The 21828-nt window shown below is 43.2% G+C and overlaps 1 protein-coding gene across 3 annotated transcripts in view; it reads left to right on the forward strand.

Annotated features, from left to right (window-relative positions):
• The first annotated feature begins 1766 nt into the window (after window positions 1-1766).
• The window catches only part of LOC109254230 (adhesion G protein-coupled receptor E4-like), a 98232-nt gene continuing 78170 nt past the window's right edge, over window positions 1767-21828 (forward strand). For all 3 annotated transcript variants that reach the window (XM_019427967.2, XM_019427966.2, XM_019427969.2), the window contains exons 1-4: window positions 1767-1807; window positions 5942-6034; window positions 9367-9417; window positions 11800-11919. In XM_019427967.2, coding sequence (XP_019283512.2) covers window positions 6004-6034; window positions 9367-9417; window positions 11800-11919 — 202 coding nt within the window. In that variant the 5' untranslated portion in view covers window positions 1767-1807; window positions 5942-6003. The remainder of the gene's footprint in view (window positions 1808-5941; window positions 6035-9366; window positions 9418-11799; window positions 11920-21828) is intronic.

The following is a 21828-nucleotide window of genomic DNA, read 5'->3' on the forward strand; positions in this document are numbered from 1 at the left end:
GTTTGTCTGTGTCCCTCTCTGGGGCTTCACATTCAAACTCTCCAAGAGAGAAGCTGAATGGATTGGCCAGTCAGCATTCAATATGGAGAAATACTCTAAGGTAGATTTCTCTGCTTGGGCCACCTCATAGGTTGTTGGTACTAAATAGTCCCATCAATTGTGGTTAGAAGGTGAAGTCACACAGTACCATGCCTGACAACGTGTGTAAAAACTTCTTTCAGTCCACTTTGTGAAGTGTATCAGTTAGCCTTGGCTGTGTAACAAACCGCCCCCAAATTTCATTTGCTTCAAATAACAACCATATTGTTTTGTTCATGATTTTGTAGGTTGGTTAGACATTTCTTCTGGTCTAGTCTAGCCTGACTGGTCTCTGATGAGCTCTTTCATGCATTTGTGGTCAGTTGATGGGTCAGCTGGTTGCTGGATGATCTAGCATAGCCCTACTCCTACTTCTGTCACTGGCAGGTTGACAACCAGAGTGGTGGATTGCTAACTAATGAGCCTTCACTCTCTTCCTCATGGCCTCTCATCCTCTAGTAGACTAGCTTGGGCTCCTTCACATGAAGATTTTGGGAATCAAGTGCAGCAAGAGAGGGCAAGCCCCAATAGGCAAGAACTTTTCAAATCTCTGTTTCCATCCTGTTGGCTGTTGTTCCAGTGGCTAAAGCCAGCCACACGGTCAAGTCTAGAGTCAGCATAGGAGGACCATGCACAAAGATGGAGTATTCTTGCATATGTTTGTGCAAATAGTCTGTCATATGCAGAATCAGGCTGCAAGCACTTAAAATGCTCAGAATTTCAGGGACTTCTCTTGGGGTCAGGCATTTCAGGTTAACGTCCAGATACTTTTCATGTTACCTAAGCTGACAGTGATAAACCTAAGCTCTCTTTCATTTGTCATTCAAAAGAAACATTCTCAGTATCACATGGTGCAAATATTTTGAGTCTTACATGGAGGGGCTAACTGCCTGTGGACCATATCTAAGTGATTATTTGAATATTTTACTGCATTGACTCTAATTAATTTACAAAATAAATGTCAGGGATAATAAGGTGATACTTGATAAATGCAACAAAATCAAGATAAGGAGTAAATCACTAGATAAGGATTTACTCCTTGTGTGTATTTGGACTTGTTAAACTAGGGTTTTTGTTTTTGTTTTTTGCTGTACCTGTGCTGGCTCTTAGAAAGATTCTTCTAATATGAACTAGAAGAAAATTTCAGGACACCATGCTAGTGGGACCAATCAAGACTTTCATCAGCCTAGTAGATGAGTATAATTGGGATGAGTGACCCTATCTCAAAGTCCAAGAATGTGGGTATGTCATTTTCCCAAGATGGTAAACTGAGAAGTGACACCATAATAAGGAACTGGATGGTACATAGATACACTGGCACAGTGGGATACACTCTCCCACAGCCTGGCCTTCTCTCTCTTGCTAAGAAGTTCACCAAATTAAAGAAGCCTCTCCAAAGTTGGATCCATTTTCTTGGTGTAAATGGAAGTTGATGCCATTCTCCATTACCTGATTTTCCACACGGAACACCATCATCATTTCCAAACTCATTTTCTGAGACACTTCAATATGATCCACCCTAACGTAACACACTATTTAAATTACCCAAATGAAAAGAGAACTAAGGGACCCTGCATTATGCAAGCTGCCCAGTCAACACCCCCAGCCTTCTCATCCACCCACGAGACTCCTTGAGAAATTGGAGTTCCTGATAAGAAGCAATGTACTTCCTTCTTCATTAGCTCTGATAAGCTGCCAGGGTAAGAAGCAAGAACTTTTCATCTTGTGGGTGAGTAAGAACTGATTAGTGTCTTTCCATAGAAAATAGAAAATGTTTCACAGGTGATGTTGGGTCTAGGAAAATGTCTGGTACTGGAGAAATGTTCAAGGGGACCTCGTTCTATGTCCTGTTGCTTTGTTTATTGAAAGCTGCTATTGTAGGGATCGTTTTCTAGCTTCCGGTCGTGCAACATGTGGTAGTGCAGAACATACTGAAATGCCTCGGTGCTGTCGACAGATGATGAATTGTGTATTAAGGGGCTTCAGGTGAATTAAAATCCAGACATACCTTGTTTTACTGCACTTTGCTTAATTGCACTTCGCAAATACAGCATTTTTTTTTTTTTACAACTTGTAGGTTTGTATCAAGAAATCTATTGGCACCATTTGTTGGACAGCATTTGCTCACTTCGTGTCTCTGTGTCACACTTTGGTAATTCCAGCAGTGTTTCAAATTTTTCATTATTATTATGTTTGGTGATTTGTGATCAGTAATATGACTCTTGAAAGATCAGATGGTGGTTAGCATTTTTCAGCAATAAAGCGATTTTTCTGTAATGGATGTACATTTTATATGGATATAATGCTATTGCATTATGTAATAGGTTACAGTATAATGTACACATATTTTTATATGCACTGGGAAACCAAAACATTTATTTGACTCACTATATTGAGGGGGTCTGGAACCCACTCTGCAATATCTCTGAGGTATGTCTGTAATAAAGTTTCAAGAAACGAGCCTGAAGCAGACGTAGCATACAACCAATTTGTTACTGAAAATGAAGAAAACAAGACCTAGAAAGACGAATATGTTTACTGAGGTCACATAGTGAATTAACAAGCTTTGTCACTCCGCACGCCTCACCTCCATGATAAACACATCAGCACAATTAAATGCAAGGCTCACTGTCAAAGGATTGTCTATTTCCTTCATGGCCAAAGTGACTCACTGTACAGGTCAGTGTTTTTCCAGCTGTTTGTGACCCACTGGAGGGGGGCAGGGTCATGAAACCAACTTAGTGGGTATTATAACCAGCATTTTAAAAGAAATGCAAGGGACTATAATTATAAAATATCAAATGTAGCATGTTAATTTGTGAAACTTGGTTCAGTTTGCCCTCTCTCTCTCTCTCTAATGAAAATGTATTTCTTATAGTGGGTCATGGTCAAAAATCTCTCCGAGTCAGCATTCTAGGTATGTTAAAAAAAAAAAAAAAAAAAGCCAGCCACAGAAAGACAAATACTGTATGATCTCCGTTATATGTCGGAGTTACAATACTCAAATCCATAGAAGCAGAGGGTAGAACGGTGGTTGCCAGGGGTTAGGGGATGGGGGAAATGAGAAGTGATGGTCAATGGGTACAAAATTTCAGTTATGCAAGATGATAAGTTCTGGAGATGTACTATGCAACATGGCGCCCATAGCTAACAACGCTATTATATACTTACAATATGCTGAGGGGATAGATCTTATGTTAAGTGTTTGTATCACACATGTATGTGTGCATACACATAAACACACACAAATAACCATAAAGGGGCAGGAGGAAACTCTGGGAGGTGATGGATGTCTTTATGGCCTTGATGGTGGCAATGGTTTCATGGATATATACTTAAGCCCAAACTCATTGAGTTGCACACATTAAACATGTACAGCTGTTCACATGCCAATCATACCTCAGTAAAGTGCTCTTAAAAAACCCAAAAGAGGGGCCCCTGCATGGCTCAGTTGTTTGAGCATCTGACTTCAGCGCAGGTCATAATCTCATGGTTTATGAGTTCGAGCTCCACATTGCGCTTACTGCTGTGAGCGCAGAGCCTGCTTTGGATCCTCTCTTCCCCCTCTCGCTCTGTCCCTCCCTGGCTCATGCTCTCTTTCTCTCTCTCAAAAATAAACAAACATTTAAAAGAAGACCCAAAAAACCAACTCAGCATTGCTAAAGGTTTCAGTGGTTCTGAAAAACATGATCACCTCTTTCACATAAAATGCTCATTTTAGTTAAACCAGTTTCAAAAGAGGCCTCAGAAAAGAATTATCCTCATCTAGGCATGATTTTTTTTTTTAGTTTTTTAAAAAGTAAGCTCTAGGGAGGGTGGGTGATGGGTATTGAGGAGGGCACCTTTTGGGATGAGCACTGGGTGTTGTATGGAAACCAATTTGACAATAAATTTCATATATTAAAAATAAATAAATAAATAAATAAATAAATGTTTGAAACTTGAAAAAAAATAATAAAAAAAAAAAGTAAGCTCTATGCCCCACATGGGGCTTGAACTCACGACCCTGAGATCAAGAGTCACATGGTCTACTAACTGAACCTGCTAGGTGCCCGTAGACATAATTTCTTCACACGAAGAGTTTCCACAGTATATTTTGGAAGTAGGTTTTTGGAAGGGAAGAGAGCCATGAATCAAAAAAAGGAAATGGATGTTGAGAGAAGGGAAAGCATCCAGGAGATTACAAGTATAAGTCCTCCAAGATTCCCAGGTACAGAATTTGACTTGCAATTATATGATTTGTCCCTTGCAGATATTGGAAGCTGGTGGCCCCCTGGTTCTGCAATTAGGGAAAAAGTAGAATTGTATGTCTTTAGATAGAGCCCAAAATCTTCAGTTCTCCACACTCCTCCTTGCTTCCCCAAAATGGCCTTGCTTATTTATATTACATGTTTTGCACCTAGGAAACGCTGAGGCTTAGTATCTCATTGCACTTTATATGTGGGTTTTGGACTCAGCCTGACTTTTCCAAGTCTTAGCTTTGCATTGTGCTAGCAGTGCCACCTGGAGCAGGTGACAGACTCTCTTCAAGCCTCAATTTCATCACTGGAAGAATGGGAAGATATTATATGATCTACATCACAAGGTGGTTGCGAGCTTTCAATGAAACAATAGTGTCAAAACACTTGGTAAGGGACTTAGCCCACCACAGAAGTTCCATAAATGTTTTGGGGACGTGAGAATAGAAGGCTAACAGAAGTACGTGCAGCAAAATTTGACTTGCATGCTAGATGCCAGCACATAATGTGTGACTAGCCTGTTCAGGCCATCGGGACTAAGAGTTTTTTCTGAAAGGGGCCTTCTGAGGCCACTACTTTGTTCCTGGGGGAGCTTCACAGGACCCTGTGAATTCTCAACGCCTCTTGATAATTGATCCATTATCACACAAAGTCGTGGTTATAATTGGTGTCAGGAAAGAGACATGGGAGACCTCCATCACTACCATTGTCATCACCACCACCATCATCACCATAACCACTACCACAGTCCAGCAATTGCACTATGAGGTATTTACCCAAAGGACACCAAGTACAGATTTGAAGGGGAACATGCACCCTGATGTTTATAGCAGCACTGTCAACAATAGCCCAATGATGGAAAGAGCCCAATGCCCATTGACTGATGAATGGATAAAGAAGATATAGTGTAAATATATTCATCAAAAAGAATGAAAGCTTGCCATTTACAACAACACACACGGAGCTAGAATGTATTATGCTAAATGAAATAAGTCAATAAGAGAAAGACAAATACCATAGGATTTCAGTTATATGTGGAATTTAAGAAACAAAACAGATGAACATATGGGAAGGGGAGGTGGGGAAGAGGAGAGAGGGAAACAAACCATAACTGACTCTTAGCAATAGAGAACAAACTGAGGGTTGATGGAAGGAGGTGGGTGGGGGATGGGCTAGATAGGTGATGGGGATTAAGGAGGGCACTTGTTGGGATGAGCACTGGGTGTTGTATGTAAGTGATGAATCGCTGGGTTCTACTCCTGAAACCAATATTGCAGTGTATGTTAACTAATTAAAATTTAAAAAAGATAGGGGCGCCTGGGTGGCGCAGTCGGTTAAGCGTCCGACTTCAGCCAGGTCACGATCTCGCGGTCTGTGAGTTCGAGCCCCGCGTCAGGCTCTGGGCTGATGGCTCGGAGCCTGGAGCCTGTTTCCGATTCTGTGTCTCCCTCTCTCTCTGCCCCTCCCCCGTTCATGCTCTGTCTCTCTCTGTCCCAAAAATAAATAAAAAATGTTAAAAAAAAAAAAAAAGGCAGAAATCAAAAGGTTTTGAGAAGCATTGGCCACCTGGCCCCTGAAGTCTGTGACCCTCCGAAATTGACTTTCATGGGGTTTATTCATTCCAGGAACCCTTGGCACATCCTGTTTGAGAGTGTTTCTCAATTGTTGCTTCTGATATCTCAGTGCTATGGGAAGCAGGTGTCTGCCCCTGCTCTCAGGTGAGTGCAACAAAGAATTCTCTCTTCTCCCCATGACCCTGGTATCCCAGTTTGGGTTGCTCCCCCAAATTTGGCTCTTTGTGCAGAAATGACTGTGTGAGCCAGTCCGATTAGAAACTCGCACACTGAGTCTCTTAGTTGCTCTCCCCAAGCATAACTAAGACAAAGACTTGGATGTAAGTAGTTCACTTGGGAAGGGATCCCAGGAGGCACACAGGAGGGAGTGGAGGATGCCAGATGGGACAGAGACAAGAACAGATGAAGGATGTGTTAACAATGAATTACCTCTGTGGGTAACTGCCATTCAACACTGCTGGGGAGCCCCCAAGAGGGAACACCTAACGTGCCTTAGCAGGGCAAGGAGACTGGGCTATACACCCTTGGTCCTCATCTCTCACAGCTAGATAGCCACTCCAGCATAACTTCTGAACATTTGGGGCTTGTCCCCCACAGGCTGCAGAAAATGCTCTCCTACTGAAAGACAGAGTAAGTTATCTGTATGGATAGGAGCCTTTTCAGGGGAAGACCATAGGGGGACACTTCAAGGGTCTGCTATAGTGATCAACCACCAAGAGGGTCCAGGGTTGGACTACTTTAGTTTAGTACAATGACCTGGGCCTATACCTACCCTTCTGCTCTGGGATTTTGAATCTGCAAGGTATGGGTTAAACCAGGCTTGTTAGACGATCTTATTAGCAAGCATGTGATGTCCAGTATATGTCATGGGTGGGCAAACTTTTTCTATCAAGGGCCAGATAATTATTGTTCTCAGCTTTGTGGGCCATGTGGTCTCCCTCTGAACGCCTCAACTCTGCACTGTCATACAAGAGTACCCCCAAGCCTTCCTCCAACTGATGGGCATGGCTGTGTTCCAATAAAACTTGATTTATATTGACCATGTAAGAACTGTAAAAACCATTCCTAGCTCACAGGCCATACAAAAACGAGCAGTGGTCTGAATCTGACCTGTGGGCCATAGTCTGCTGACCCCTGCCCCATAGAGACCAAGTAATATTTCTTTTTTGTGAAGAAAACATTCACAAGGAAATTGCTGGTATTTGGGCTTTTTTTTTTTTTTTTTGATTTACAGAAATGGCCATGTCATATGATTCAGCCTGTTATCATGAATCCTTAAAGGTCATGTTTTTGTCAGTACCCATAATATGAAGCATAGTAAATATTACAGAGGAGGCAGAAAGAGCCTTATCTTGTCCAAGGGATCTGTCTCATTCTGTGATCACCCAAACGGGCCATGGGCAGATTTCTTATTCTTCCCCCTTCCGTGTGGTACAAATTCAAATTACCTCCATCTTACTTGCCATACTTAAACCACCTGGGGGCTGGTGTTAGCTGTGAAAGCCAATGCCTCCAGATTTTAGCAAAGGATCCCAGCACAGCCTGCTTGTGAGGAAAGAGAAAAAAATCCAAGAAAAAACATTTTTCAAGTGCCTGGTTATTTGCCACCTATATGTACCTTGAGGGAGTGATATTAGGAAACATGTGGAAAGCGTTCCGCATTTCTAAATTCATCCCCAACTTTAAAAAAAAATTTTTTAACGTTTATTTATTCTTGAGAGAGAGAAAGAGAGCATGAGTAAGGGAGGGCCAGACAGAGAGGGAGACACAGTCTGAAGCAGGCTCCAGGCTCCGAGCTGTCAGCACAGAGCCCGATGCAGGGCTCGAACCCACAAGCCACGAGATCATGACCTGAGCCTGAAGTCAGTTGCTTAACTGACTGAGCCACCCCAACTTTCATATAAAGCTTCATCTAAAAATGTGGGAGATATTTTTAAGTCATCCTCAAAATGGACCATGCCCCAAACATGCTCATCCATTCCAAATTTCCCACAGTCTTGGACTTTGAGGCTTCTTATGGTCTGTGCTATTCAGATCCCCTCTTACTCCAGAGAAAGCACTGGTTACTAGGAGTTAGACCTGGGCTATGTACTACCATAGCCACCAGGCACGTGTTGGTCTTGAGCACTAGAGAACAGGCCAGCCTGAGTGGAGATTGGCCCCACGTGTGAAACGCATCCTTGGTCTCAAAGACTATCTTACACGCAGGAAAGAATGCAAAACACTTTATGAATAATTTGTCACATCTGGATTGCGGGTTGAAATGATCACATCTTGACTCTACTGGGTCAAACACAATAATAAAATTAATTTCACCTGTTTTTCTCAGCCTTTAAAGACGCAGCTACTAGCAAATTTAAAAGGACCCACGTGGCTCACATTATATCTCCCTCGGACAGTGTGCGGCTACAGGTCTAGACAGGTCTAGGTGCACTGTTGCATGTGGAAAGGAGTTTGGCAGTTGGCCTTTCGGTGCTACGCTTGGAGAAAAGCTTTATGAGCCGCTGACTTTTCAGAAATCGGGACGCACAGCTAATGATATTGTGATTTATAATGAGATATACGTCTTTGGGCTTTGTCCCCATTTGGGAATTTCCCTGAGGAGAGTGATTGAAAAAGGTGTCTCCTGTTATGGTAATAAGGTGATTTGGGAAACTCACGGCAGGGCGGGGCTAGGGCTGGGGGCGGGGCGGGGGCGGGGGAGGGTGGGGCGGGGCCGGGGCCGGGGAGCCAATCACGTAATCAGCAGGCTAGCTCCTTTCAGCCCCACCTCCTGATTTTCGGGGAGGGGCGAAGAGCTGGAGGGTGAGTAGCCAGCCGAGGGTCAAGGGTCTAATCAATCTTGCCTGTGTGAGGAAGTCTCCCTAAGACCCGAGAGGCTGCTGGGGCTGGTGAAGCTGGTCTGCGGAGAGTGGCCTCCCGGAGAGGGCAAGGAGGCTCTGCGCCCTTCCCCTGTATCTTGCCCCATCCCTCCTCCATCCAGTGTTCCTGAGTGATACCTTTTCCTAACAGGTCAGCAATCTAGTAACTGCAATGTTTCTCTGAGCTGCTCCAGAGCATTAATGCAGCAGGAGAGGGAGGTGACAACTTAGGCTTTCTATGGTTTCTGAAGGGGGAGGGGGGGCAGGCTTGTGGGAGCAAGCCCTTAACCTGTGGGATCTGATGCTGTTTCTGGGTAGATGGTGCAGAAGTTGAGCTGAATTGTAGGACACCTAGCTGGTGTCAGAGCACTGATTGCTGGTGTGGGAAACGCCCCCCACCCCCCACACAAACTTTCACACATTGAAACTGGGTGTAGACCCTCTTACAGCTGCAATCAGATGGCCCTGGCCCGCATCACTAGTATATGATGCCCTCCCTGACCCTCACCTTTGTAATCTGCCTGGAAGAATCTGCAATGAAGTCAGCAGGGTATGTCCAGCCCTATCCCCATTGGGCTTCAGCCAAGCTGAACTGTCCCCCTCTCTCTGTTCCAGGTCTCACTGTCCTGCTGGCTCTGTCAGGATCACATGTCAAAAATTCTGAAGGTGAGCTTACTCATTGTCAAATTCCAGGGAACGGAAATTAGGGTCTGCGACCTGCCTCAAGGAGAGGGAAGGAGCCCTTTTCAAGGGAGACCACATAAATCCTGCTGCCTTCTTCCTATTGCCTGCAGCTCCCAAGGACTGCCCCCCCTCTTTGCATCATCATTGCCATTTATGTAACTCGTACTTTGCACCAGGCTCAATGCTAAGCACATTGCACACTGATCCCATGCAATCCTGACGTGCCTACAGAGAAGGTCCTGACCGTATCCTCACTTGACCAGTGGCCCTCTGGAGAAGTAGCTGGCTCAAGGTCGCACAGCTGGTGGATGGTGGACTCTGCCCTTTCTTTCCCAGAGCCTGTGTCCAAATCATGGCAGGAGATACTTTTGCTTTTCCCCATGTCCTGGGTTGAGTCCCTCCAGAAGCACACCCTGAGAGAAGGACCTGAGAACAAGTCACTTATCTGGGAGGTTGATGAGTTTGGGGGGTGATAGTTCATGGGGTCTGGAGCCTACGACCAAGAAATAATTCTTGAAGACATCTTTGTTGCAAAAAGGTGATTTTACTGAAGCATGGGGACAGGACCCCTGGGCAGGAAGAGCTGCCCCGGGACCATGAGGAGAAACTGGTGTTATACTATGGGGTTGTAGGAGGTCTAATCCAGGGGGAAGTTTCTAGTGAGATTTTCATATTTCCTAAAAAGACTCTCGGGATACTGGAGGCCTAGCTATTGTCAGGCTAAGGTTGTTTTTCCCTCTAGCAAAGTATTAGCATTAAGACAGTAAGGAGTTCCTGTAGAAACATTTTACTCTGCCTGCCTCAAGTATTTGTCAATGGGCTGCAGATTATAAGGAAATTTAGTTGTATCTTCCATTTCCTTCTGCCTTTGTTTCCCACATCACTATGGAGGGGTGATGGAGACTTAGGTCCTGCAGGACTATGATCTCTATTAGTTAACCCTGTGTTTTTCCCCTTCCCTTTGTTCTTGGGCAGCCAGGAGAGCCAGAGGAATATCACACATATATTGCACCTGGTGGGGAGGCGAGGGTTGCAGTGGCCTGTCAGCTTGCCGTATGTTCCTCATCAGAGGTAATTCTAGGAAGTGCCAGGTGGGAGTGGGAAATTACCTGGGAAGGTGAGGAGCCATAAGGGTCCATTGTCAAGCAGGTTACATGTAACAATGGGAGCTGGGATGTACTAAGGAGTGTGCACCCCAGCGTTATTCCCCTTGATGAGCAAGGAAGCTGTTATCTTCTTAAACTTGTGGTAAAATATACATAACATAAAATTCACCATCATGATCATTTTAAAATGTGCAGCTCAGTGACATCAAACACATTTACACTGTTGTGTAACCATCCCCACCAACCACCTCCAGAACATTTTTCCTCTTCTGAAACTCTTCCCCATTGAACAATTCCCCATTTGCCTTCCCACCAGCCCCAGGATCCACCACGTGCTTTCTGTCTTTAGGAATTCGACTCCTCTAGGGACCTCCTGTATGTAGCATCAAACAGTAGTCATCCTTTGGTGACTGCTTTATTTACCCACCGTAATGTCTTCAGAGCTCACTCCTGTTGTTGTAGCAGGTGTTGGAATTTCCTTCTTTCTTAAAGCTGAATAACATTCCATTGTATGGATGGGCCACATGGTGTTTATTCATCTGTCAGTGGACTCGTGGGGTGTTTCCACCTTTTGGCTACTGTGAATAATGCAGCTATGAACACAAGTGTGCAAATATCTCTTCAAACCCCTGCTTTCAGTTCTTTGGGATATATACCTAAAAATAGAATTGCTGTATCATATGGTAATTCTATAAATGTTTTAATTATTATTTTTGAGAGAGAGAGAGAGCATGAGCAGGGGAGGGGCAGAGAGAGAGGGAGAGGGAGAGGGAGGGAGAGAATCCCAAGCAGGCTCTGTGCCATCAGCATGAGGCCTGATGCGGGGCTTGAACTCATGAACTGTGAGATCATGACCTGAGCCAAAATTGGATGCTCAACAGACTAAGCCACCCAGGCACCCCCCCCCACCTTTTTTTTAAACACCCTGACTCATGTCAGTCATTGATTGAGGGATCTGCTCCATTGCTAACCTGCCTTGTGAGCACAGAGGACTCTGGTGGCCAGAGAAAGCCCTCAGGTAGAGAAACTCAGGTGCTGACAGCGGGAAGTTCTGTTGAGCATAAGTGGTGCTGGTGGCTGAGGCTGGATGTGTGTGGGGCAGACAGTGCAAGCATCTGTGTTCAGCAGTAGGAGGGGTGGGCAGTGGAGGCTAACAGCGCTATTCCGCTGACCACAGCATCTGAGACATCGTAAGGGCTTAAGGAATATTTCTTGAATGAATGAGTACATGAATGGAATGATCCTGTGTTCTCTGCAGGTCTCTGTCCCAAATGCCCTGAAAATGCCAGCTGCTCCAACAGTACCCACTGTGCTTGTAAAGATGGATTTCAGTCCGTGTCTGGGAGGAAGTACATTGAGCCCCATGAGAAGTGTGAAGGTAATGATGGAATCCACATCATCCTGGAATCCCTGGACGAGGCAGGGGCATGTGTGTTCTATGGGTGTGCCAGTGACGTAAAGATGAAGTCGTGCTACAGGATGGAAATGTCAGGGCTGTCTCAGTGCCCCTAGAGAAGTCCCTACCCTTTGTGTGCCCCTCACTCTCTCTGAGGCTGGCTTCATGTTTTTCTTTAGAGGAAGGTAGAGTTCCCAGGACCCTTGACGTTTCAAGCACTGGTTTTGTTTTTTGTTTTTTGTTTTTTGTTTTTTTTTAATATATGAAATTTACTGTCAAATTGGTTTCCATACAACACCCAGTGCTCATCCCAAAAGGTGCCCTCCTCAATACCCATCACCCACCCTGCCCTCCCTCCCACCCCCCATCAACCCTCAGTTTGTTCTCAGTATTTTTTTTTTCAACGTTTTTTATTTTTATTTTTGGGACAGAGAGAGACAGAGCATGAATGGGGGAGGGGCAGAGAGAGAGGGAGACACAGAATCGGAAACAGGCTCCAGGCTCCGAGCCATCAGCCCAGAGCCTGACGCGGGGCTCGAACTCACGGACCGCGAGATCGTGACCTGGCTGAAGTCGGACGCTTAACCGACTGCGCCACCCAGGCGCCCCTGTTCTCAGTTTTTAACAGTCTCTTATGCTTTGGATCTCTCCCACTCTAACCTCTTTTTTTTTTTTTTTCCTTCCCCTCCCCCATGGGTTTCTGTTATGTTTCTCAGGATCCACATAAGAGTGAAACCATATGGTATCTGTCTTTCTCTGTATGGCTTATTTCACTTAGCATCACACTCTCCAGTTCCATCCATGTTGCTACAAAAGGCCATATTTCATTTTTTCTCATTGCCACGTAGTATTCCATTGTGTATATAAACCACAATTTCTTTATCCATTCATCAGTTGATGGACATTTAGGCTCTTTCCATAATTTGGCTATTGTTGAGAGTGCCGCTATAAACATTGGGGTACAGGTGCCCCTATGCATCAGTACTCCTGTATCCCTTGGATAAATTCCTAGCAGTGCTATTGCTGGGTCATAGGGTAGGTCTATTTTTAATTTTCTGAGGAACCTCCACACTGCTTTCCAGAGCGGCTGCACCAATTTGCATTCCCACCAACAGTGCAAGAGGGTTCCTGTTTCTCCACATCCTCTCCAGCATCTATAGTCTCCTGATTTCTTCATTTTGGCCACTCTGACTGGCGTGAGGTGGTATCTGAGTGTGGTTTTGATTTGTATTTCCCTGATAAGGAGCGACGTTGAACATCTTTTCATGTGCCTGTTGGCCATCCGGATGTCTTCTTTAGAGAAGTGTCTATTCATGTTTTCTGCCCATTTCTTCACTGGGTTATTTGTTTTTCGGGTGTGGAGTTTGATGAGCTCTTTATAGATTTTGGATACTAGCCCTTTGTCCGATGTGTCATTTGCAAATATCTTTTCCCATTCTGTTGGTTGCCTTTTAGTTTTGTTGGTTGTTTCCTTTGCTGTGCAGAAGCTTTTTATCTTCATAAGGTCCCAGTAATTCACTTTTGCTTTTAATTCCCTTGCCTTTGGGGATGTGCCGAGTAAGAGATTGCTACGGCTGAGGTCAGAGAGGTCTTTTCCTGCTTTCTCCTCTAAGGTTTTGATGGTTTCCTGTCTCACATTCAGGTCCTTTATCCATTTTGAGTTTATTTTTGTGAATGGTGTGAGAAAGTGGTCTAGTTTCAACCTTCTGCATGTTGCTGTCCAGTTCTCCAGCACCATTTGTTAAAGAGACTGTCTTTTTTCCATTGGATGTTCTTTCCTGCTTTGTCAAAGATGAGTTGGCCATACGTTTGTGGGTCTAGTTCTGGGGTTTCTATTCTATTCCATTGGTCTATGTGTCTGTTTTTATGCCAATACCATGCTGTCTTGATGATGACAGCTTTGTAGTAGAGGCTAAAGTCTGGGATTGTGATGCCTCCTGCTTTGGTCTTCTTCTTCAAAATTACTTTGGCTATTCGGGGCCTTTTGTGGTTCCATATGAATTTTAGGATTGCTTGTTCTAGTTTCGAGAAGAATGCTGGTGCAATTTTGATTGGGATTGCATTGAATGTGTAGATAGCTTTGGGTAGTATTGACATTTTGACAATATTTATTCTTCCAATCCATGAGCAGGGAATGTCTTTCCATTTCTTTATATCTTCTTCAATTACCTGCATAAGCTTTCTATAGTTTTCAGCATACAGATCTTTTACATCTTTGGTTAGATTTATTCCTAGGTATTTTATGCTTCTTGGTGCAATTGTGAATGGGATCAGTTTCTTCATTTGTCTTTCTGTTGCTTCATTGTTAGTGTATAAGAATGCAACTGATTTCTGCACATTGATTTTGTATCCTGCAACTTTGCTGAATTCATGTATCAGTTCTAGCAGACTTTTGGTGGAGTCTATCGGATTTTCCATGTATAATATCATGTCATCTGCAAAAAGCGAAAGCTTGACTTCATCTTTGCCAATTTTGATGCCTTTGATTTCCTTTTGTTGTCTGATTGCTGATGCTAGAACTTCCAGCACTATGTTAAACAACAGCGGTGACAGTGGGCATCCCTGTCGTGTTCCTGATCTCAGGGAAAAAGCTCTCAGTTTTTCCCCGTTGAGGATGATGTTAGCTGTGGGCTTTTCATAAATGGCCTTTATGATCTTTAAGTATGTTCCTTCTATCCCGACTTTCTCAAGGGTTTTTATTAAGAAAGGGTGCTGGATTTTGTCAAAGGCCTTTTCTGCATCCATTGACAGGATCATATGGTTCTTCTCTTTTTTTTTGTTAATGTGATGTATCACGTTGATCGATTTGCGAATGTTGAACCAGCCCTGCATCCCAGGAATGAATCCCACTTGATCATGGTGAATAATTCTTTTTATATGCTGTTGAATTCGATTTGCTAGTATCTTATTAAGAATTTTTGCATCCATATTCATCAGGGATATTGGCCTATAGTTCTCTTTTTTTACTGGGTCTCTGTCTGGTTTAGGAATCAAAGTAATACTGGCTTCATAGAATGAGTCTGGAAGTTTTCCTTCCCTTTCTATTTCTTGGAATAGCTTGAGAAGGATAGGTATTATCTCTGCTTTAAATGTCTTGTAGAACTCCCCTGGGAAGCCATCTGGTCCTGGACTCTTATTTGTTGGGAGATTTTTGATAACCAATTCAATTTCTTCGCTGGTTATGGGTCTGTTCAAGCTTTCTATTTCCTCCTGATTGAGTTTTGGAAGAGTGTGGGTGTTTAGAAATTTGTCCATTTCTTCCAGGTTGTCCAATTTGCTGGCATATAATTTTTCATAGTATTCCCTGATAATTGTTTGTATCTCTGAGGGATTGGTTGTAATCATTCCATTTTCATTCATGATTTTATCTATTTGGGTCATCTCCCTTTTCTTTTTGAGAAGCCTGGCTAGAGGTTTGTCAATTTTGTTTATTTTTTCAAAAAACCAACTCTTGGTTTCGTTGATCTGCTCTACAGTTTTTTTAGATTCTATATTGTTTATTTCTGCTCTGATCTTTATTATTTCTCTTCTTCTGCTGGGTTTAGGCTGCCTTTGCTGTTCTGCTTCTATTTCCTTTAGGTGTGCTGTTAGATTTTGTATTTGGGATTTTTCTTGTTTCTTGAGATAGGCCTGGATTGCAATGTATTTTCCTCTCAGGACTGCCTTCGCTGCATCCCAAAGCGTTTGGATTGTTGTATTTTCATTTTCGTTTGTTTCCATATATATTTTAATTTCTTCTCTAATTGCCTGGTTGACCCACTCATTCGTTAGTAGGGTGTTCTTTAACCTCCATGCTTTTGGAGGTTTTCCAGACTTTTTCCTGTGGTTGATTTCAAGCTTCATAGCATTGTGGTCTGAAAGTATGCATGGTATAATTTCAATTCTTGTAAACTTATGAAGGGCTGTTTTGTGACCCAGTATATGATCTATCTTGGAGAATGTTCCATGTGCACTCGAGAAGAAAGTATATTCTGCTGCTTTGGGATGCAGAGTTCTAAATATATCTGTCAAGTCCATCTGATCCAATGTATCATTCAGGGCCCTTGTTTCTTTATTGACTGTGTGTCTAGATGATCTATCCATTTCTGTAAGTGGGGTGTTAAAGTCCCCTGCAATGACCACATTCTTATCAATAAGGTTGCTTATGTTTATGAGTAATTGTTTTATATATCTGGGGGCTCCGGTATTCGGCGCATGGACATTTATAATTGTTAGCTCTTCCTGATGGATAGACCCTGTAATTATTATATAATGCCCTTCTTCATCTCTTGTTACAGCCTTTAATTTAAAGTCTAGTTTGTCTGATATAAGTATGGCTACTCCAGCTTTCTTTTGGCTTCCAGTAGCATGATAAATAGTTCTCCATCCCCTCACTCTCAATCTAAAGGTGTCCTCAGATCTAAAATGAGTCTCTTGTAGACAGCAAATAGATGGGTCTTGTTTTTTAATCCATTCTGATACCCTATGTCTTTTGGTTGGCGCATTTAATCCATTTACATTCAGTGTTATTATAGAAAGATACGGGTTTAGAGTCATTGTGATGTCTGTATGTTTTATGCTTGTAGGGATGTCTCTGGTACTTTGTCTCACAGGATCCCCCTTAGGATCTCTTGTAGGGCTGGTTTCGTGGTGACAAATTCCTTCAGTTTTTGTTTGTTTGGGAAGACCTTTATCTCTCCTTCTATTCTAAATGACAGACTTGCTGGATAAAGGATTCTCGGCTGCATATTTTTTCTGTTTAGCACACTGTAGATATCGTGCCAAGCCTTTCTGGCCTGCCAAGTTTCAAAGGAGAGATCAGTCACGAGTCTTATAGGTCTCCCTTTATATGTGAGGGCACGTTTATCCCTTGCTGCTTTCAGAATTTTCTCTTTATCCTTGTATTTTGCCAGTTTCACTATGATATGTCGTGCAGAAGATCGATTCAAGTTACGTCTGAAGGGAGTTCTCTGTGCCTCTTGGATTTCAATGCCTTTTTCCTTCCCCAGTTCAGGGAAGTTCTCAGCTATAATTTGTTCAAGTACCCCTTCAGCACCTTTCCCTCTCTCTTCCTCCTCTGGGATACCAATTATGCGTATATTATTTTTTTTTAGTGTATCACTTAGTTCTCTAATTTTCCCCTCATACTCCTGGATTTTTTTATCTCTCTTTCTTTCAGCTTCCTCTTTCTCCATAACTTTATCTTCTAGTTCACCTATTCTCTCCTCTGCCTCTTCAAGCCGAGCCATCGTGGTTTCCATTTTGTTTTGCATTTCGTTTAAAGTGTTTTTCAGCTCCTCGTGACTGTTCCTTAGTCCCTCGATCTTTGTGGCAAGAGATTCTCTGCTGTCCTGTATACTGTTTTCAAGCCCAGCGATTAATTTTATGACTATTATTCTAAACTCACTTTCTGTTATTTAAATCCTTTTTGATCAGTTCATTAGCTGTTGTTATTTCCTGGAGATTCTTCTGAGGGGAATTCTTCCGTTTGGTCATTTTGGAGAGTCCCTGGCGTGGTGAGGACCTGCAGTGCACTTCCCCTGTGCTGTGGTGTATAACTGGAGTTAGTGGGCGGGGCCGCAGTCCGACCCGATGTCTGCCCCCAGCCCACTGCTGGGGCCACAGTCAGACTGGTGTGTGCCTTCTCTTCCCCTCTCCTAGGGGCGGGATTCACTGTGGGGTGGCGTGGCCCGTCTGGGCTACTTGCACACTGCCAGGCTTGTGTTGCTGGGGATCTGGCGTATTAGCTGGGGTGGGTAGGCAAGGTGCACGGGGGCTGGAGGGGCAGGCTTAGCTCGCTTCTCCTTAGGTGATCCACTTCAGGAGGAGCCCTGTGGCAGCGGGAGGGAGTCAGATCCGCTGCCGGAGGTTTGGCTCCGCAGAAGCACAGAGTTGGGTGTTTGCGGGGAGCGAGCAAGTTCCCTGGCAGGAACTGGTTCCCTTTGGGATTTTGGCTGGGGGATGGGCGGGGGAGATGGCGCTGGCGCCTTTGTTCCCCGCCAAGCTGAGCTCTGCCATCCGGGGGCTCAGCAGCTCTCCCTCCCTTTGTCCTCCAGCCTTCCCGCTTTCCGAGCAGAGCTGTTAACTTATGACCTCCCAGACGCTAAGTCACGCTTGCTGTCGGAACACAGTCTGTCCGGCCCCTCCGCTTTTGCCAGCCAGACTCGGGGGCTCTGCTTGGCCGGCGAGCCGCCCCTCCGCCCCAGCTCCCTCCCGCCAGTCCGTGGAGCGCGCACCGCCTCGCCGCCCTTCCTACCCTCTTCCGTGGGCCTCTAGTCTGCGCTTGACTCCGGAGACTCCCTTCTGCTAATCCTCTGGCGGTTTTCTGGGTTCTTTAGGCAGGTGTAGGTGGAATCTAAGTGATTGGCAGGACGCGCTGTGAGCCCCGCGTCCTCCTACGCCGCCATCTTCCGGAACCCCCCTCAAGCACTGGTTTTTGTTTGTTTGTCTGAGAATCCACAGGGGTGGGGACCATGTCTGTTTTGTTCATTGCTGTATGCTGAGGACAGAGAATAATGTCACATAACAGAGACCCAATAAAAATGTGTAGTCCAAGAGAACAAATGAATAACTTACTATCTTGACAATATCTTCCATGATCTGGCCCCAGCTTAGTATTTCAGTTTCCCTTTTCACTGCTCCCTTCTGCTCCAGCCTAAATAAGCCTTTCTCATTTCCACAAATTCTAGAGGTCTATTTGAGTACACCAAAGACAAAAACCACTCCTGAATATCTGACCAGTAGAAATGGATAATGGCTTGGTGGAGTTGTGTAAATTCAGAAGGCAAAGCGAACCATGGTAGATGACTTAGGATTTACTCTATTTTATTGTGGCAAAATATATGCAATGTAAAATGTACCACTTTAACCATTTTGGGGTGTATCTTACAGAAGCATTAAATACATGCATATTGTTGTGCAACCATCCCCACTGTCCATCCCTAGAACCTATTCATCTTCCCAAACCGAGATTCCGTTCCCATGAAACACAGACTCCCCACCCCCTCCCCCACCCCTGGCTCCCACCATCTACTCTCTGTCTCTGTGGATGGGACTCCTCTAGGGACCTCCTGTGAGTGAAATCAGACAATACTGGATTTATTTATTTAAATTAATTTTTTTAATTGTAAAATATACACAACAAAATTTATCACTGTAAATATTTTTTTTTTTACTTGTGAAACATTTTTTGTTTTTGTTTTGGTATGTTTTTTTCTTCAAATTTTTATGTAAATTCCAGTTAGCTGGCGTATAGTATAATATCAGTTTCAGGTGTAGGATTTAGTGATTGATCACTTATGTATAAAACCCAGGGCTCATCCCAACAAGTGCCCTCCTTAATCCCCATCACCCATTTAGCCCATCCCCCAACCCCCATCCCTCCACCAACACTCAATTTATTCTCTGTCATTAAGAGTGTGTTTTATGGTTTGCCTCTCCTTTTTTCCCCTATGTTCATCTGTTTTGTTTCTTAAATTATACATATGACTGAAATCATACGGTATTTGTCTTTCTCTGACTTATTTCACTTAGCATAATTATATATATATATACATATATATATCATATAGATAGACAGATATGATATAGATATAGATATAGATATAGATATAGATATAGATATCACATCTTCTTTATCCCTCCATCAGCTGAGGACATTTGGGCTCTTTCCCTAGCTTGGCTATTATAGATAATGCTGTTACAAATATCAGGATGCTTGTGCCCCTTTGAATCAGCACTTTTGTTTCCTTTGGGTAAATAGTAGTGTAATTGCTGGTTCATAGGGTAATTCCACTTTTAACTTTTTGAAGAACCTCCACAGTGTTTTCCAGAGTGCCTGCACCAGTTTGCGTTCCCACCAACAGTGTAAGAGTGTTCCCCTTTCTGCATCCTTGCCAACATCTGTTGTTTCCTGTGTTGTTAATTTTAGCCATTCTGACAGGTGAGAGTCACTATAACTATTCTTAAGTGTACAGTTCACTGGGATTAAGTATATTCACAATGTTGTGCAACAATCCCTACCCTCCATCTCCAGGACTTTTTTCATCTTGCAAAACTGAAACTCTGTCCCCACTGAACATTAACTTCCCATTCTCCCTCCCCAGGCTCCCATGATCATACTTTCTGTCTCCATTAATTTGACTCCACTGGGGACCTCCTATAAGTGGAATCATAAAACATTGGATGTATCTATTTTTAAAGGTTTTTAAAACAGCTCAGGGAATTCTGTATTACCCTTTGCCCAATTCCCCTAAGGTTAGCTAACAATATGACCATACTACAATGATGAGAACCAGGGAATTAATATTGGTCTAATCGTGTTAAATAAACCACAGACTTTTTTTTTTTTACCAGTTTCACCAATTTTTCTCCCATTGTCCTTTTTTCCTGCTTCAAGAACCATTTCAGGATCCTATTTAGTTGCCATGCTCCTGAGACAGCAATCTGTGACAGATATTTGGCCTTTTCTCATCTTCCATGACTTTGACACGTTTGGTAGGACACCAGAGATGCCCTTTTGCACTTTGCTTTTTTTTCTTGATTAACAGTATATCCTAGAAATTACTCCCAATTCATGTAGAGATATTCCCCACTCTTTTACGTAGCTGTGTGGGTAAACCATAGTTTATTCAACCCTCTTCTGTGTGTGAGGGCATTTTAGTTGAATACTTAGGCTCTTTCCAATATTTGTGGGAGATGTGTCTTCAGGGTAGAGTCCTGGAGGTGAGGTGGCTTAGTTAAGAGGTAAATCCATATGTACCTTGATTAGCTACCCCAAATTTAATTCCAGGAGAGTTGTACCAATTGACATTCCCATCACCATTGCATGAAAGCACCTGTCTCCCCACCATCTTGCCGACAGAACATGTTTTCAGAATGCATTGCCAGTATGCTAGGTGAGAAATGGTATCTCAGTAGATTTTTCATGGTCATCTCTAATTATGAAACAATTTTTAAAGTCATCTCTATGCTCAATGTAGGGCTTGAACTCACAGCCCTGAGATCAAGAGCCAGCCAGGTGCCCCTAATTATGAACAATCTTGAACATTTTATGTTAGAGGATCATTTTTGTATCTTCTTTCTGAATTTCTGTTCACATCTTTCCCCTATATTTTTTACTGAGTGTTTCTTTTTCTCCCAATTTTTTATTTCTTTATAGGTTAGAGATCTGGGTCCCTTGTCAGTAGTATACACAGAGAATATTTTCTCCGTGTTTGTCAATTGTCTTTAGACTTTGTTTATGTATTTTATTTAGCCATGCAACTAATTTAAAAAAATTATATAGGCAAATTTACTAAGGCACTTAAGTCTTCATTAAAATGTTTTCCCCTACACTGAGATCAAAGAATTCACCTCTGTTTAATTCTAGTATTTGTATGGCTCCATTTTTACATTTGAATCTCTGATCCACGTAGAGTTTATTCTTAAGAATTGTATGAGATCCAGGTCTCATTTTATCTTATTTTTTAATAAGATCCAGAACCAGGATGAAGGGGAACCCCGTTTAAAGAAGGGAAATGTACAAAGGTAAAATGTGCACTTGTTAGACTGTTTGAGACTATTTGGTTCTGCGGCAGAAGACAGAAAAAAATCCAATGGGATATGTGAAATGCATAAGATGTGTCAAAATAGGTATAAGTAGTGGGGTGCCTGGGTGGGTCAGTTGGTTGAACATCTGACTTTGGCTCAGGTCATGATCTCATGGTTTGTGGGTTCGAACCCCACGTCAGGCTCTCTGTTGTCAGTGCTGAGTGAGCTTTGGATCCTCTGTCTCCGTCTCTCTGCCTCTTCCCCGCTCATGCTCTCTCTCTCTCTCAAAAATAAATAAAAACACTTAAAAAAAAATAGCTGTAAGTAGTTAGTGGGTAGAACATGTGTGCGTTAAACATAGAATGGAATGGAGAGAACAAC

The sequence above is a fragment of the Panthera pardus genome, unplaced genomic scaffold (genome assembly GCF_024362965.1).
Source record: "Panthera pardus isolate Hobbes unplaced genomic scaffold, ASM2436296v1 HiC_scaffold_8, whole genome shotgun sequence".
In the NCBI taxonomy this organism is placed as follows: domain Eukaryota; kingdom Metazoa; phylum Chordata; class Mammalia; order Carnivora; family Felidae; genus Panthera; species Panthera pardus.